At 42.6% G+C, this 18656-nt stretch overlaps 1 protein-coding gene across 7 annotated transcripts in view; it reads left to right on the forward strand.

The window, feature by feature from the left end:
- Window positions 1-3886, forward strand: part of SASH1 (SAM and SH3 domain containing 1) — a 565878-nt gene extending 561992 nt beyond the window's left edge. For all 7 annotated transcript variants that reach the window (XM_064446996.1, XM_064446995.1, XM_064446997.1 and 4 more), the window contains one exon: window positions 39-3886. In XM_064446996.1, the coding sequence (XP_064303066.1) occupies window positions 39-299 (261 nt within the window). In that variant the 3' untranslated portion in view covers window positions 300-3886. The remainder of the gene's footprint in view (window positions 1-38) is intronic.
- The last annotated feature ends 14770 nt before the right edge of the window (window positions 3887-18656 follow it).

The following is an 18656-nucleotide window of genomic DNA, read 5'->3' on the forward strand; positions in this document are numbered from 1 at the left end:
GTTCTTATTTTGTTTTGTTTTGTTTTTTAACTGTCCAGATTCCAAGTGGAGGGCTCACTGAAATTTGCCGAAAACCTGTATCCCCAGGACTTATCACCTCTGTATCTGACTGGCTGATTTCCATTGGTCTCCCTATGTATTCCAGCCTGCTCACAGAAGCAGGATTCAACACACTGAGCAAAGTGCCTTCTCTGTCACAAACTTGCCTTCAAGATGCTGGCATCACAGAGGAAAGGCACATAAGCAAGCTCCTGACAGCGGCAAGACTCTTCAAACCTCTTGATCCAGAGGCAATTTAACATGCTCCGAAGTGTGGCATTGCCTGGTTGAGAATCCACTGCTTCTTCCTGCACCAGTATCGCTCTAATTACTTCACATAGTTAAAAGGGATCAAGGAAGTGGCTCCCAAGGACAGGCAGATATCTTCTTCAAAGGATATGAAATATTGCTATTGCTGTCTTTGGCAACTGAAGGAGAAGAGAAGCAACCACCAGGTGACATAGATGTGGTACTTCCCTCCCCGCTCACTCCCCTGTAAAGTATTCTTATTTCATCAGGTGCACAGGGTTGGCCTGAGAATCAGACAGCTTCACAGAATTAAGGGACCCTTGCACATTTTCCTCAAGTTTGTGAAAGTAATACGACTAATAGACCCTGTTTCTATGAAGAGCTCCTTAGGTTGGGGGTCTTCTGTACGTCTAGGTTCCAGGTACCTGGAGTCAGTACTAAAGACCAGGTACAAGCCAAGGTGCAAATTCCAGTAGAAGCTGTTTGGCAAATGCCTTTTGTTTATTTTAGCAGTCTAGAGCTAAACACAACCCCCTCCGGCCATCTTCGCTGTTGCTTGGTATAGGTCCCAATACGCCACAAAGCCTTTCACTAGCCCAAAGTCAGTGGACTGGAATTCGTTTTCAGTACGGTCCATCTCTGTCACTCCAATGCAACTAACCCATGGAGAGTCAGAAAACTTCCTTCTATTTGTACAGAGCTGAGGTCATTTTTATAACTGCTTTCTAGCAATCAGCTTTTTATTTGCCTTAAAATAAGCTTTTAAGCAGTTACCTAGTGTTCACTTACCTGTATTCATGTTTCCCAAGCTTTGTTTCAATCAGTCACCCTTAAGCTGCACTTAGGGTGATTTCCAGCTGAAGTAGCTTCTACAAAATGCCTCATCATAACACCTTCTGTGTTGTAGAGATGCTTTTACAAATGCAGGGTTATGCTAGGTTTCGGTTGTCAGGCTAACTTCTTGTTCACTACAGTCTGCATTTACTGTTGTTACTAAACTGTTCCAAGATATACTGCCTTGTATATATGTAACTGCTTTTCATTTTAATCATCTTCTGTGTACTGTGTTATATTGTCAATCATTATGCTGCAGCTTTGACTTGGTATCCTGACCATATCGATTCCAAACAGTGGGTTTCTGCAAGTGAAAATTCATTTGTGGGAGATAAAATGCATCGAAAAAGCAAATTGTGTCCCATAGAAATCATCCAATCCAGTAACTCCATTGCGTGGGCGGAAAAAAATCCTATATAGTCTTATGAATTACACTGTGATTTTACAACAGTTGATATCCCTCATGACTGTGTGTTAATATTACCTCTCACTGGAAGAGAGCATTGTTCTGGCGTACGTGGTGAACGATTTTTCCATGATGCAATGATATTTTTCTGCCTAAATCCATGTAAAACGCTCCATTCGCATATGAGGCTAATGACAGATTTTATTTTTCTATATGGGTACACATTTTATATACCAAATACAGATTATCATGAATAGCACATAACTAGCTTTTTCTTCGGGGTCTATATATGGTATGTCCTTCAGCTTCTTGTAGCACAAACGCTCCGTGGAAGACAGAGCAAGCTTACTCTGGCAGGTAAAGGGAGAGTGTATAGAAACCTGGGCGCAGTCCAGGACACGTGGCTGTTTCCAGTATCACTTCTGACATCGACTTAACTGTAAAAAACTGGACAAGGCACTTCACTATTTGGTGCCTCAGTTATCCCAGCCTCATACTGAGCTAATAACACTTTTCCTGATAAAATGCTTTCAGAATGATAAATGAAAAATTGCGGTTACTCCACGATTCCTTACTACACGTGGTCCTTTCATGGTCATGTTTTAAGTCAGGTGAGCTATACATTTCACTACAGACGAAAATTAATTTGGCTCCTGGTAGAACTGATAGGTGTTAGGTTTACTTTCTGTTTCAGATTTCACCACTGTCTACTGCACGCCATCACGTGAAGGCAACTAATTCACTGATGTAACTTGAAATTGTTCTCAGGCAAAGCTCCTCCAGATCTTTCTCTGTAATGTTCTCCTTGGTGTGTGGATAATCAGTATGTTCTAATATGACAGCATCAGGAAACATACAGCATAGGTTTTGGGTTTTTTTTCACAGCTGGTGAAAATCTAAAGAAAAAAAGAAAAAAATTGAAAAAAAAAAAACAACTAAATGTCTTTTTTAATAATGTTGATTTGTCTGTTGTTCCTCTTTGAGGCCTACATGGCGACTATCAGTAAACAGGAGATGGAAAGAGTATTGAGACTTCCTGGGATTGCTGGCAGGGGCCAGAACTGAGTTAGAAGTAAGTAGACAACAGCTTTGTTGGAGCAAGGGAAAAGTCCAAGCCAACTATATGCAATAAAAAAGGAACCAATTTTCCTCATGCTGCAGGGAAGGCAAGTCATGTAACAAAGCTCTCCCGTATTATTACTTTCCCCTCTTAGTAACAGAAAGAGAATTACAGAAATAAGCTGAACCTGTGTGCCAAACACCCTTTGTAAATCCATGATTTTTAAATGATTATGTAGCCCAGGGAAACCAAATCACATCAGGACTAGAGTGAGCAGTCTGAGATTTGTGAGTTTTAATAGTTGCTTTGTTTTTAAGACTGTGCTCTGTGGTCTTACTTGAATTACAGTTTTAGCTTATGTTTTAATCTAAAAAAGCCTTAAGCTTCTCAGTGTTTGAGCTTCCCTGCTGTGATTTCAGTGACCTGTGGTGTTCCCCGAGCAGGTGAGGCGTATGAGAGCCATAACCTCTTACATGCCCTCGCAACTGTGTAGCGCTCTAAGCAAAAGTTTGCTCGTTGACTCTTGGGAAGCACGGAAGAAACCTGCTGCTGGAATCCTAATCTGCTCTGCTCAGGCTAATGATGTTAAGTATCTATCCATTGTACCGTTGTAACTCAAACGGCTACTTAACAATAGAAGCAGCAAGCCCAAAATATTACCAAATGCCATCGTAACCGTAAGCTTCTCTCGATAACCCTCTGTTACTGCCCGGGTGGCAGTGACGCCCGTAGTTGCCTGTACTCTTTTATGAGCCTGGCTTTGAACGCAAACTGGGAGCACGATCAGAAGCATTAAACATTGCATTATTCAAACAGGTCATCATCTCTAAGAGCAGCAATAGTGGTCGATTCACCAAGTCACAGCTGTGCAGTTGTACTGTATTATTTTTAGAATAAATAATACTTTTGGTCCAAGATACTTTTATCTTTAATTGACACCCTCTGGGGAATAAAAACTGTCAAGCAAGTTATGTAACAACTAACAAAGTTGCACTTTCTGTATATGAAATCAATATTTAAATAACTTATTTTTCTCCATTTGCTGTTCTTAAATGATGTAAGTAGCTGTAATATACCAGTACTCAATACGTCCTGCAGTTTGCTTCAACCCAAGAAAGCTGTTTATTGTAAAGAAAAAAAAAAGAAAAAACAAAATATGAATGTGTAAAGATTATTGTGCTGTTTCATTTAGCAAAAAAAATGGTTGACAAAAGGGTTTTCCTGTGTATCAAAACTTGTCTATAATTATATGTCATACTGTTCATAGATAAAAAGTAAATAAATTTCCTTGGTCTCTCTCTTTTTTTTTGGTTGTTTTTAATTTAGCTAACAGACCTTCTATTTACTGGTTTGGTAGCAGTGTCCAGCTATTTAATTTCTTTGCTCGTATCCCAGGCCCTCTCCCCCCAGCTTACCAAGCCTGTAGTTCCTCACCTTGTAAGTGCTCTCAACACACCTACAGCAGGAGAAGGTCGTTAAAAAAAAAAAAAAAAGATTAAAAGCCCTGATAATCCAGGACTAGAAGCAGCCCCACAGAATGTGACTGCATGGGATGGGGATCATCACTGTTGAAACTTTCTCTTTTATATTCCATGAATGTCCAGCTGCTGGGCTTGGGCAGATGTGTCCGAGAGGTCTCCCAGGTCTCCCCTTGGGACCTTTTCTGCTTTGTAATGAAGTAAGTAAAAACTGGGGGAACCAGAGAAGGAGTGTACGAGTATAATGCTCTGGAGTTGTAGTTACAGCTTTTGCCTGCAAGAGGGGATTTCAAACCTAGTTTTCAAAGGTGGCTTCGCTTTCGCCGGGCTGGTGAGGTGCCGCATTCTGGAGAGGGCGGCTGTGACTCCTGAGCAGTCAGGTAATCTCTGCAGTCTGTAATAAGATGCCAATGTCCAGGTACTAGGGCAAAGGAGCCTTAGGACACGACTCTTGGCACTTCCTTCTAGCTCACTTGAATGACTTCTTGCTTAGCATGTTGCATTTGTTGGTCTACTTAAATTTGCTGTGCGGTTAATGGGTATGCTTAGCTATCTAACAGAGCGGGCAGGTCCACATGGCAACAGTGCACCGTAGCTGGAAGTTAATCCTTTGTGGATTTAGCCCTAAGAAACATGGGTGGACTGTGCCTACATTAATTGTTAACCAGAAGCTTAACTCTGGAAATGACATGAAGAGAAAACAAACAAAAAATCTGTCGTTGGGTTGGATCCAGACAGCTGACTCTTCGGTTCCCCTCAGGCAACGTTCCCATCAGAACTGTACAACGTGGCAAACAGTTCGTGGGAATGAGTTGGCGTGTCAGATGTGAACTTTTAATTTTTCTCCTCTATTAATATCTTTCGGTTCAGCTGAGGACCAGGCCACTGCTGTGCTTGTGCACCAGAGGGCACTGCTCTGCTGGCTAGAGGAGAGCGTTCAGCCGCCTCCAGGGACTGCAGCTGGCTCAAATACAGGCCGTTTCCAAGAGTCTCTCAAGTAACAAAACAGAAATAAAAACAAAACAAACACTGCACGACATGAAAAGCCAGAGCACTTGCCATTTCTGCAGCTGGAAGGAGTATTGCTTCCCTTCCAAGACTGCTATGGTCCAGGATTGCTTTGGGAGCAGCTGAAACACAAAGCCCCTGTCTATTGCTCTCAGCATTTTGCTAGTGTGTTTGATCCAAATGTGTGCTAACCACCATAGCCACTGCCAAAACCAAACACCACCACCCCCCGACACATGCATACCTATCCTTATTCTGAAAGTTTTCTCTCCGCGAGGAAGTGTTTGCACCAGCAAAAGAGACATGTTAAAATTCTTGCTACTAATACTTACAAAAAGAAATGTTGTGCCTGAGCAGAAGGTTCACGTGTAAGCCCACGGAGACTTAAAAGCTATGAATGTAATGTTACGTATACCACCAGAGCTACCTCATGAGACTACTAAAGGTTAATCATTTAACATTCGGGAAGTAATATAAAGCAAAAGTCCTAATAAGACTTAAGCTCTTAAGTCTTAATAAGACTTAAGACTCTCAAGCTTGCCCTTTTGCAGGTACTGCAGTCTTTTCGTTGCATGAACGGATGTAATTATTTTTTTCCTTCAATCCTGCAACACTGTTAGTTTATGCTGAATTTATGGCTGCATGACTGCGCTTACAGATGTAAGCAACTGGTGATGTGCAAGCCCTGACCCCAAAGCTCTGCTATTACTGAGATTCTGTCATGTCCAGTGGGTTTGGGCCTGTCTCCAGAGAAAGTTTTACGCACATAAATGAACTTACAATATTCTATACCAAAAAAAAAAAAACCAACCAAGAAAAAACAACCAACCCCCCTTTAAAAACTTAAACTTTTTGGGTTATTTATGATGGAATTAGTATGCTTCCAAAAAAAGTCACACTAGAACAAAGCCATAGGTCTTATTTCAAGGGAACCTTGTTGCTTAGGCTGCTGTGGTTGGAGGTCATAAAAACTAGGTGCCTACGGTCAAACAGAAAGATGCCTGCTAGCTTAGTTGCTTCCAAGACTAGACACGTCTGAGTAGGAGAGAAAGGAAAGTTGGGTTTAGAATTTTACACTTCAGACAGCTTTGTTGTTTATTGAATCCAGCCTTTTAACGTCACCATCTCTGAGAGAAGTCCTGCATAGGCTTGGAGGTTCTAGACTTGGCTCTTCCAAGATGGATCCCATCCCAGGTAGGCAGAGTGCTTTGCATCTCTGACAAGTTCTGCATTTATTATATCGGCATGTGCTATTCTGAAAGTCCCATGAGTTGTATTTCTCCATTTAGCCACAAAAACATATACAAGTGTGCAAGTTTATGAAAACAAGACCTGCATTTATGTCCACAAATCCTGCCTTACAGGGACACACTTGAGAATTAGACTATCAATTCGCTACTATTTCTTTTGCTCTTTGGCTCCACTGGCTCCTATGATACTGAATTATACTCCTATGATACTCAGCAGGTACTAAAAATGAAAATTACAATATTTTATGTTTTACTGAGGTATGGGTAAGCTGTTATCTAATACTAGCATTCACTTCTAGTGTTCTCATTGAAGTGGCTCATTTGCAGTTAGCCAAACAAAACCCTACCACCTATGACCAGTTCTCTGCCTCAGAGAGTGAAACTGAATTGCTTCTCTTTCAAGTTCAATGCTGGTTAAGAACAACATGCAACAACACCTCAACCGTATGGGAAGCCTGTTCTGTACAGTACTAGCTGTTGGAATAATCTGTCTTTCACTCTGATGTCTGCATGCCAGAGTCCCCGCTGCAACTAGCTTGGTACCAAGAGCTGAGGTTAGTTCAACTTCCAGGTCTTAGCAACCTGGATCTGCTAGTCAGGTCTTAGCAATTCTACAAAGCCAAAACAAGAAAAAAAAATTACAGTATTGTGGACCATCTAATATAGCCTGAGCTGCAAGCCATTTTATAAGTTACAGTGGCTCTTTCAAAGCAAGATTAGTGATGCTGCTGAGCGCACCAAAACTATAGGCAAACACTATACACCTTTTTGTTTTTGTTTCGCAGCGCTGAATTACCCACCATCCACAGGAGCTGCTGCATGAGGAAGACTGTATTTGCTGATAGCAGCAAGCAGGACTGCTCCCCTCCCGCCTCCCACCACGATGCCTGCTCACCACTTCAGGTCTGCTGCTGTTACAGAGCGGCACAGGCTGCACTTGCTTATGAGTATCATAGGAGGTGCTTTGGATTTGGAGCAGTGCAGTTTCTGAAGAGAGGAGGAATGACTTAGATGAATTCAATTACACAAATAAGCACTTATGTGCTTAATAAAGTCATCTAATGAAATGAGATTAGAGGTGAGAGGCTTCCTCAATTCATTAAGCCTCTTCCCTTTGAGAGAGACTTCTTTTAACCCCCAAGGGCTGGATTTAGCTTATTCCTTGGGACCAATTGCTTCCTTCTGAGTTTTCTCCTCTGCAACTTGATGACAAAGCAGGAGAGGGTTTCAGGCTGCTTTCTAATATATATTCAAGCGTGAGCCAAAATTTGCCTTTTGGCACATAGGAAAAACCTCTGGAAGGTGTCCAAGGTGCTCAAAAACTTACTTTTTTTTTTTTTCTTTTGTGTGTATTTTAGCAATTCAGTCAGTCATGTCTTGCTTCAGGAATATGGGAGGCTTCTACCTGAGTCTATGAGGATTCATGCAAGCTAACATTAAAAGCAATGGCACAAGTTCCCATTCAATACCTGTCAGTGTGTAGATGTGCCTCCCCTGGAGCGGACAAGTGTCTGCAATACAGTGTTTAACCTTGCAGACAAAGCTTCCCAACCACAGATATTTCATGCCCAGGAACACATAAAAGAAACATCTGTCCGTGCTTGTCTGCATAGATCCAGCCTCACTCCTTGCACCTTTGCAAGCTGCATCCTACTGCATCCTACTGTCATGTTAGTTGTTTGGTGTGTGAGGCCACCAAAGCCAAGGTTTTGTCAAGTTCTGGTCTCCAGTTCATCATTCAATGCTCACTTAGGTGCGTGCAAGAACAAAAGTGGCTTCATGAGCCCTCATGCAAGCAGCACCAGAGGTGTACAGTGTCATGGGGAAAATGCAGCTAACACGATACTCACTTGGTGAATACCTTCTCAGGGCCTCACAAAAATCCCACATTCAAATGGGAAACAGAGGTGAGAAAACAAACCAAATAGCCGGAGGCCCTCCAAGCTGGTAACTATTCCTGCTTGTTTTTCCAGGTGTATCTACTTTGCTGAGCACTTGTCTGAAGTTCTGTGAAGTCAAGATGCTATTTGGAGAAGAGAAAGTCAGTTCCGTTGGGTAAATGAGAGAAGTGTCCAGGCCAGATGCACTCTAATTCTGAGTAATGTTGCTTTTACCAGGAGCGTTGGGTCCTGAGGCACAAGCAACAAGATGCCCAGGAGAGCAGGAAGGTGCAGTGGATGACAGCAAGATCCCACAGATGCCATCTTCTTGATATAAGTGAAGTAAATCTAGATTAAAACCTATTTAGAGCAAAGTATAAAGACATGTCAGGCTGCACCCTGAGGCCTGTGTGAGGTTTGCACAGTGCCAGAGTAGGAAACATTTGATTTCTGTTATTTGTTTTCTATTATTTCCAATGCCATACCCAATAGCATTCCTTACCTCTGCTCAGCCCTGTGCGTGCTGTGGGAATAACATTTGCAGGCTGTGCTGCTCTTCTTTCTTCGTGCCCTCTCAAGATGTGCCTGAGCTGCCCAAGCACAGCAGTCCCTCTGAGCAGCACAAGTGAAAAACCAGCTCCAGAGTATTCGTGGCATGTTTTTGCTCTGGCTGCGTTAGGGGCACAGGCGGAAGGAAACCAGATCAACCAGCTCATGGAGCAGTGGTAGTGAGGATTACTGGGAGAGAGAGGTGGGAAAGAAGGAAGGGCTGGATGAAGAAACTAGTGGAAAGCTGCTGAATGTCATAAAAATAAGAGCAGCATTTCTACCTTCTGGGAACACAGAGGTCCCTCATTCTCAGGTGTGTATTAGGCAAGGCTGTGCCATTCATTTAATGAGTTAGTTTAAGATGATGTTTTTCAAAGAGGAACTACCTAAAAATATATAAAGAATTGAAGGAAAAGCGCTCATTTATTTCTAAACATTTGTGGGCACTGTGTGCTGTTATCCCCCATAACAGGCATCTTGTGGCTCAGGACAATTACTACTGGACAAGGCAAGATATCAGGCTCTCAGCATGGACCGCTGTTCTCTGTTTCGATGTCGTTCAGAGCAGGCTGTCACTAACTCCAAATCACAACAGCGTCTGATTCATCCTTTCTCACACGTAGCAGTGGGAACATAAAATAGATGATTGTTAGTTTTCCCAGACATATCATTTCTGCTTACTAGCTTGACTTACAAAGAAAGTAGCAGCTACAAGGTTTGTCATCACCCTTGCTTTAACTACCTCTAAAACCCAAGGGCTTTTTAAAAACCAACCAACCAGAATCCAAACAATGAGAGCACACCAGATCAGCAACCCCACACTTGTTGCTAATGAGCCAATTAGCCAAAAAACAGCTTGAGCACCTCTGAAACACATGTGCATGGAAACTCTGCCACTTGATGCCACTCTCTGCATCCCATGCAAACCTACAGTTTGCTTCCAGCTCCTCTTCGATACGAAGTGGAATGCAAACAGTAATTGATGTTGGTACAAAGCTCTGAAAATGTAAACTGTTCTGTAAGTGATGCTGCTATCACCTCTGTTATGGAAGGGACAAATATTTGACAAAAGGCCATTTTTGCCTCTGTCAATTCATACTTCTAGAAATCGCGAAGCTTCAAAACAAATGTGTAAATGAAACAATGACAAAAACCTACAACGACTTAGAGATGGGAAAGGTTTTTTCTTATTAGCAAAATACACTTGACTCTCTATTGATTCACTGCCTTCCCTTCATTCCTTACTGACTTGTCTCCCTTTTTCAGGTGAATAGCTAGGCTATCAGCTGAGGCAGGATCCATGCCAAATCTGACATATTCTGTGGGTTTGATCTTACAGTGACAATCCCAGAAATGGCCCTGGAGCAATGTAAACAAGCGGAAGAGGCACAGGCACCTGTATGACATGCAGCCACGGGCTGGACAGAAGGGAAAGGATTCAGGGAGTTCTGTGCAATTTTTTTTCTTAACCACAAGAAATGGATTCATGCCACTCCAAGAGCAAGTAACATTCCAAACAAGTAGACACCAAAATTTACATTTTTACCTCCCAAGTCTTCTAAAAACATCAGTGTAAGAGACTGTCGTCACCAAAACAATGAGCAGCCTTTAAAGACATCAAAATCTTCCCCTTTGCTGAATGGCACTGCCATTTTCACACACACTCCTCAAGCCTTATTTGTTCTGGTGTTGTCTCATGCTGGCCAGCAATATAATAAAACACCAATCAAATTATTCACTTGGATAACATTCACGGTCCGAAGTTGCACTTAGAATGTGTAACTGGAGCCCCCATGGACTTGTATAGAGATGTCTCTTTCATGAATGTTTTATTGGCCAAGTACCGGATTGCCATCTACTGGAGAGTAAAGAAATAAACTCCAATAAACAGTGCATCATAAGGGAACGACGTTGCCTGTGCATTTTTGGCTTTAACTTTCCCTGCTTCCATACAATTAATCCAAGTCTGTGATGGCCTATAAAATTGTTCCTCTGTTATGGTAAACAACTTCTGGTCTTCACTATCATCTTCAAAGTTGGATCACATAAATATTACTTCTAGAGTGACGCATTCAAAAAGTCAAAAAAATATTTCTTCAAAATAAGCAGATATGGTCCATTTAGAGCTGGAATTACTAGATAAGCAGCCAAAAAAGAAAATGTTGCTAAGGATTAAAGCTTTCTTTGTTCTCAACTTCTGTAGTTGTGTGACCTTTGTGGTCTAACAGTTATAAGAATGGATACTGGATAGCTAAAAATTATTGTTACTGAGAGATAAAATTACTACTAGCAGACTTTATGTCAAAGGCAAATTAAAATGAAATTTCTAAAGCTTTCACCTTGACCACCTCCTTTTGCCTGCATAATGACCCTGTGTATTTAAGCCTACTAATATACAGTAATCTCTTGCTGTTTTTCCATTATTTTTTTCAAATACTATAAAGTCAAATATTCTTAGAAGATAGGAAGTGGAAGAACTAAAATGGGTGGCACAGCCTCAGTTCACCCTACCAAGTGCCCTACAACTGCCTTTGATGAGCTGAATGTGTTTTTCTACAGGATCTTCCTCTTAGTCACTGCAGAACTTGACTCTGCATTAAGAGACTGCCCAGGTGGCAGATTTAAAAGAAGGGGAGGGGGAACCCCAAAACTATAGGACTGTGGACTGCATTACTGAGGAAGTTAGGGGCAGATATCAAATGAGGCAGATGGATACAGTAGCAGAAAGAATGGTTTCATGGCTGTGTCAGCTGGGGCTGGTTTGAGTCATAGAAAATATGTGACACAAAAACCCCCAGATTCTTTTCTTAAAAAGACAGATGAAGAGTACTGAAGAGTTGGCTGTGTTTCAAGACGATCGCAGCCCAGCAAACACAGCTCTTCTGAGTTCTTCTGCCCACCTGCACCCCTGCCTCCTGTCTGTCTGTCCTGTGCCAGTGACATATTTTCACTTCCCTTTTCTCCTCATCACCTCTCCTTGCTTACTTTGTCATTAGATCATCGGTGGAGGTACTTGTTCCAGCCTATTCCTCCTGCTGAATACCACAGCCATGAGTATTTCACTCAAGACAACTTATGCATCCATTGCTGCTGAGGCTCAGCTGGTGCAGCAGGAGAAAGGCGTTTCAGGGAATGTCCTATTCCGATCCTGCAGAGTTACAGCAGATCTGCTGAACAGGTTCACAAGGTGTACAGTGGCTGCAGCCAGCATTAAGACTCACTTTAACTGGACCATTTTCAGTGCAAAATTGAAAAAATCTTCTCATCATTTTACTGCTACATTTAGCAAGTAAACAGAAATCCCAGAAGTGATGAGACCCAGACTTTGCCAACAGCCACGATCCTAAAGCGATGAGGCAGCAAGTGCTCAATGACGAAAGAGGAGTAAGTACAGTTGAGGCGTTATGGTTGTTGTTGCTATTATATCACTTTCCATAATTTTTTTTTCTTAAATGGTTTAATGACTTTTTATAGGGGAGGAAACAGAGCAGTCTGCAGCATAACCAGGGAGTCAGCCTCCCAGGGCTGCACACCAATACTTATCAGAATAGTGTTTATCACATTAATTCGGGGGTTTCCTTTTCAGGAGAAAGTACATTTCTGCTGAGCTCCTTTCCTTGAAAACAAACCATATCATTTTTTTTCTTTGCCTCTCATAGAGGTCACGCTGTATGTCTCTGAAGAAAATCTATCACACCATCTGACTTTGCTCATATTCCACTTTGTAGCAACCCTTAAGAGAGAGGCAAATCTCAGTGCTAAGCAATGTATGACTGGCAGGGGAGAAAAAAAAAACAAAAACAAAGCAAAACAAAAAAAAAATCACTTTGTTATTGGTACAGTTATCCTCCAGGCTCCAAGTCAGGAGATCAGTCTATTGGTTCAATTGTCTGTGTAGCAGTTTGGATATTTTTCTGTTTTCATAAGAATATATTTCTTGAAAACAAAGAGAAAAAGCCAAACAGGCAGGGGAGCTGGGCAAGTTTCCAAGCAGAGCTCTAAGAGGTGGTGTGCAAGAGATAGAAACTTTAGAAATACTATATTTCTTTTGTCCAATAAATTTTCTAAGTGGCATCAAAAGAAAAAAGCTCTGTGATTTGCTGTCGTTCAATACCATTTCGTGTAGCTCTGTGCCATGCCCTCTTATTTGCTCCTACAAGAACCAATACCACGTGTGAGCCAGCCACGTGCCCCCACAGTCCCGCCGCCACCCCCTCCCACCCATGTGCCCAGGCGAGGGCTGTGCCTCAGCTGGCAGCTCTCCCCCTGCCCACCAGTGTCTGTGGCTCAGCCAGAGCCCAGGCAGCCGCCAGGTTTGACATACAGATGTAAAACTGGGGAAACTTCCTTGTTTGCTTCAACACTTCCCTGTCCTTAGATCTAGAAATCTGGGCTTAACAGCAAATTATCACTGTCCTGATTTTGTGTCTTGCTGCCAGTGGCTACTTTATGTTCGTCTGAAAATTAGTGTTCATGTTTCCATTGCCTCATCCTGAGATAGCTCATACCTCCATCTGCATAGCAATTAGCCTGGACAGCCAGCTATGTCTTGTAGAAGCTGAAGCCTTTTGCAGAGGGAGTGGGAGAATGAGAATTCTGTGAACTATTTTTTGCAAAATCTTTTAATAATCTTATTCAGAGACTACAGCCAAGCTTATATGTTATTTCTTTAGGTTTTGTTACTTTCTCTGTACAACAACAAAACATAGTGATTCTCTGCAATATACTGCCACGGACTGCCCTGAACTAAGGCACTTACTTCTGCCCATCTTGATTCATCAAAAGGATAAATCAACCTGTTGCTGGCTCTGGTGCCATAACGGAGTCTAGTGTATAGCTTGATATAATCAACCAAGCATAGCTTTGTGTATTTACTTATTTATTCTGTGCACCTTTTGCCTTCAGTGGTGTGTCCTGTGGACAAAAAGACAGACTTTTCCAAAATATGCATATTTAGCCTGCGTTAGCCACAAACACAGTACTTCCCTGTATGCTGTCCACATCTAATTCTTCCAGGGGCTACAGTGACCCTAGCCACTTTTCTGCTACTATCATTAACCCTTCCCTCAGTACTTTCTCTTCACAATATTAACCCTATTTTGGCCTCCACAGTCTTAAAAATTAACCACCTGAAGTTCCTATCCCTGATAACTGCCCCTCTTCTTCTACCTCTGTAGTGCTAGTCCTACCAAGCAGGCTGCCCCTGCCTGTCTCTTGTTGTTGGAGGGGCACCTCCTTAGGGTGGCACGTCTTTTGGGCAAACCTCCCTCGGTGCTAGGGCAAGTCTAGGAGTGCCTCGGCACAATTGGAAGAGGACACTTCTGGACTTGCTGTAAGGCAAATGTGGGTCCCAGAAAAGCAGGTGGGCTCTGTTCTTTCAATGCAGTTATCTGAGTTAGTAATATTTAATTGAATAACCTCCTAATTTTATAGCTGTGGCGTTTACGTGTTTATCTATATCTTACCTACTGGATGTCATTAAGGTCAGCACTGTCTCAGAAAGTGATGTGTTAGAATTGTATGCAGTATAGGATGAGGACAGGGATGTTCAGTGCAGCACAGCGTTCATATGAAGAGACACTAAATAGCTCTGAGGTCTGAAGGGAGAGACTGGACTGGGGCAGGATCGGGTTAAGGCCAGTGAAATGATGATGGCCAGGGAGAAATGTGAATGGTGAACAGTTGTCCAGGGCCTTCACAACACAGTGAATCACTGATACTAAATCAGCAAAAGGAAATAATTATTTGTGACCATGTAGTTAAATTGTGGCATTCCTTACAGAAAGCTGCTTCAGAGGCCACAAGAATTAAGGAACTGGAGAGACTGTGGAATACAGCTTCATTTATGGCTGCTAAAAAAATTATGGTGTGAATACGGGCTTTACACCAGGACACATTTAAACCATGGACAGCTGAGAGGGTGTACAGGGGGAAAAGTCTCATACTCTTTCCACAGACATAGTTTAGGATGCATCTGAAGGAAAGATACCAAGATGTCTGACAACTGTTCCTACATTAATGCCTGTGGGAGACTTACTGGTAGACTGGAAGATGCAGCTTGTGCTTTCCTCCTTATATCTCTCTTTTTCCAAAGTCCAGACTAGTGGTAACAGGATGGATTTAGCCACAGTGGTCAAATATGAGCTCACTTTTTTGGTTAAAAGCAGTCTGCAGTACCTCAAACCCCAGTTTAATTGCCCAGAAGCCTTGTGAAGATTCAAATGAAATAGAAAAGGGCCTTCCCATTAAAAACTGAGTAGGTCACTACTGGGTTACTCCACAGGCCTTCTCAACCTTCAGCTGATGCCAACAGCAGCAGCAGAGGAATGATATCTCCTGGCTGACACTCCATTTTCGCATACAATTTATGGAACTTTGTGTTAATATATGGCCTTAAACAGATGCTGCTTTTCTCCTTCCATGTGATAATGAAGCTTGTGACAAAGCCAGGAGTACGTGATGAGAAGGAAAGGAAGCAGGAGAGTTTTCATCGCAAGGGTCACCACAGGGAAACTTTGGTGAATTAAGCAGCTGTGCAGTGGGTGACATAAGTGTGTTTCGGACACTATCATTGCCCTCCTGTCCCTTCCTTCCAGGTTTCCCCTAATGCCTCTCAAAGTGGGAAGCCGAGAAGCTATCCATCCCATTTAGTCCAGACAAATTCCAGACATCTACTTTCTCACTGTTATTCCAATTACTAATTTTGCAGGGTCAAAGAGACCTCACAAACCAGAGAAACAACCACAGCAGCCATGGTCAGACCTCCAGCGCCTGTCTCTGGGAAATGCCTGGGGGGGAGCCTGGCAGAGCACCCCTGTGCCGGCAGGCCACCCTGTGGTGCTCGCTGGCTCATGCTCCAGCAAGTCACTCCTCCGCGCTCCTCTTTACTGTCATTCCCAACAAATAAACAGCTCTTTGCGACCCATAAAGCCTGTGTTCACCATCTGCAGCCTGCGCATTAAAGTCTGCTCCCTGCCATTGTTTTTCTACAGGAAAGTGGCTAAAAATCCCTCCATCAGTGCCATGTTTTTCCGCGAACAGGGCCTGTCGTGATTAAGTATGTGCACATAAGGGAGCTTTCCAAGCTTGAGCAATCCATCTGGCAGCAGTACACAATGCTATAAGATTTGTTTCTGCGGGATGGGACCGAGAGCTGATTTAGTTGCATTAGTCACCAAGCAGCAGTACCGCTGATCTTGGACCCAGCGCGCTGGCGAGCCAGCAAGTCTCATGGTTATTTTAACTTTGTTTGTTTGACCTTTTCAGTGGTCCAGACCCCTCAAGGAGCTGAAGAATTCTTCATCCCCCTGCTGCCACCTCTGCAATGGAGAGTGGCGAGGGCCAAGTGTTAGGGGAAGTATCAGGATGCACAGGCTGAGTAATGGCTCGTCTTCACGAGGGAAGTCTGCCTCTTACTGACTGACTTAAGAGAAACTGCTTTTTAAAGTCACCAAATTCAGTGGGAAAGAAGGAAATGGAACTGGCTGCTGTTTATTGCTCTGAGGATCATCAAACATTTATTTCTTCATTTATTAGCTGTGAGATTTCTTTATAGACAAATAAATTAGTAAATCTGTAGAACAGAACCAAAACCCGACGTTCAGACTCAGATTCAAGTTTTCCCAAAGTCTGTGGGTGTTCAACTCATGTTATGCACTGATTCAAGCGGGATAAAAAGAAAGAAGCTGAAAAAGTTATGTCCAAATAAGTTCTCAAAGTCCAGCAGGGCTCTCTCTTTGAAGCAGGTAATTTAAAGATACATATTGTGCATCTAATACTGGTACTTGCTGCAATTCCTATTACTGTAGACAAAGCATTGCACAAGTTTAAGTAGGTCTCCAAATAATATTTCTAAAAAGCTGTTTACTGCCAGGCCGTTATTTTTTTAACCTCTTGAGCCAAACTCTCTCAAACTGCAGAGCATCTGGGGAGGAAATTAGTGCTCAGATTGCCAGCGTCAGGACAGACGCCAAACTTCGTTCCGTAGCAGTGATATCTCTCTCAATGCTGTCTGAACTACACAGTTGTGTCTTGAAGTCCTGCACTCTTCAGCTTTCCGGAAAGCACCCCTCAAACCTAAGTTGAGGCAGGCATTTGTACATGAGGAACCATAGTCACAACTGCCTTTGACTCCTAATCATGAGCTGGATTACTCCTGCATGGCAGGTTCAGAAAGAAGAAAAAAGCTAGAAGGAATTTTGCAGCAAAAATTCTGTGAAACTGTGATAGTAACAGACGAGTCATATAGAAATAAGGATGAAATATATCAAATTTGTTATATGATACTTGATATCATGGACTCCATACCCTACAGAGTTCAAAAGACCTCAAGAAAAACCATAAACTTGGTAGCCCAAAACAGTTGCATCGTAACAAGCTGCCACAAGAATCAGATCTCTGTTTTCATAATCTTTATCTCACAAGATCTTGGTAGGATTTGACAATGTATTCTTTTTAAAAGATCCCCCATCACTGGGTTCTGAGGATGACAAAGATGCTTTAACAGTGCCAATGTGTTATTTGTGCTCACTCCAACACTAAGCTCACAGGCTGATGCTCCCAAAGTCATAATAGTTGCTCCTCAGGGCAAGGCTGCTTTTAGCTGGAAATACTTTACTCTTTGAAACTTCCCGATTAACACTTCTTGGGAGTCTGTAAATAGCTGGGGAGGAAGACATCTGTGTCCAGATAAAAGATGTTCATGGATTTGCTGTCAGAGACATGCAGTTCCCAGAGCAGCACTACCAGCAATCCCCATGAGCCAAAGGAGATCGTGAAAATGATGCCTCTGGAAGCACAGAGAGTGAGAGGGACAAACGGACAGCCATGTGCAGACGCTGACTCTGGTGGTCAGTTAAGACTCCGGTAGATTATCCAGTGAAATTTTCAATACGAAGAAAGATAACATTTAAATTCTTCCAGATTAGTTTTTGCTCAGTTTAACTCTGACCAGGGAGTGAGGGCAAGCAGCTGTGTTTTCAAAATTCACTTTTATGGTGTGAAATTGCTTTACAATCTAAGGGGAGGGGAGGGAGCTGAGGCTTGGGTTTAGCAGAAAGTTAACATTTCAGACTAAACTTCTTTTAGCTAACTAAAACATGATAACCTTTCTTCCTGTACTACCACATAAATATATATGGTATGGCTCCATCCCAGCTTCTGAGGTTAAGAGCTCCAACTCCAGCTCAACTCTGAAAAGACGCTCTGTAAAAAAACACATCCATATTTATTGGTTCTCAGTCACTCAAACCTCAGATCTGCTCATTTAAAAATAAAAAAGATGTTTTTTCTAGCTGCCAGTGCTTAAACTGCACCTGGCTCACAAATCATCTCTCATAGACTTCAGCTGCACCTTAACTGCGCCTGTGAGGCATCTCACTGGGCTGGGATTATGGATGAGGGCAGTCAGTGCCAGGAAGAACACAGCTTGTCTTTCACAGCCCTCAGAGGGTGTGCGGGGCTGGCAGCCTTATAAAACATCTTTTTTTACTTATAAGCTAAACGCATTCAATCTGCTGGTCAGCTGAAACATTGCAAAATCACCTGAGGTTGTGCTGAATATCCCAAAAGCAGAGGTGAGAGGTGGTGCACGTTCATCTTGCCGTTAACAGAAAAGGTCACTTTTCTTCCTTTTAGGAGGTGGGCCAGCTTCCTCACAATATTTCTGGCTTTCTCTCCAATGCACTTCTCAGGAGGGACAGTGCAGTTATGTTACATCAACCGCAAAATCCTACTGGAGGGGAGAAATGGTCTGCATGGGTGGCTTTTAAGGGACTCTATTTTTTTTTTTAAATGTGGTTTCATAAACTTATAATTGGAAGTCATCTCAGCAGACAAATTCCTCATAACTTTCTACAGCACCAGGAAAACAGAGGGCAGCGTGGCTCCCAGGGGAACTGCTGA

The sequence above is a fragment of the Phalacrocorax carbo genome, chromosome 3 (genome assembly GCF_963921805.1).
Source record: "Phalacrocorax carbo chromosome 3, bPhaCar2.1, whole genome shotgun sequence".
In the NCBI taxonomy this organism is placed as follows: domain Eukaryota; kingdom Metazoa; phylum Chordata; class Aves; order Suliformes; family Phalacrocoracidae; genus Phalacrocorax; species Phalacrocorax carbo.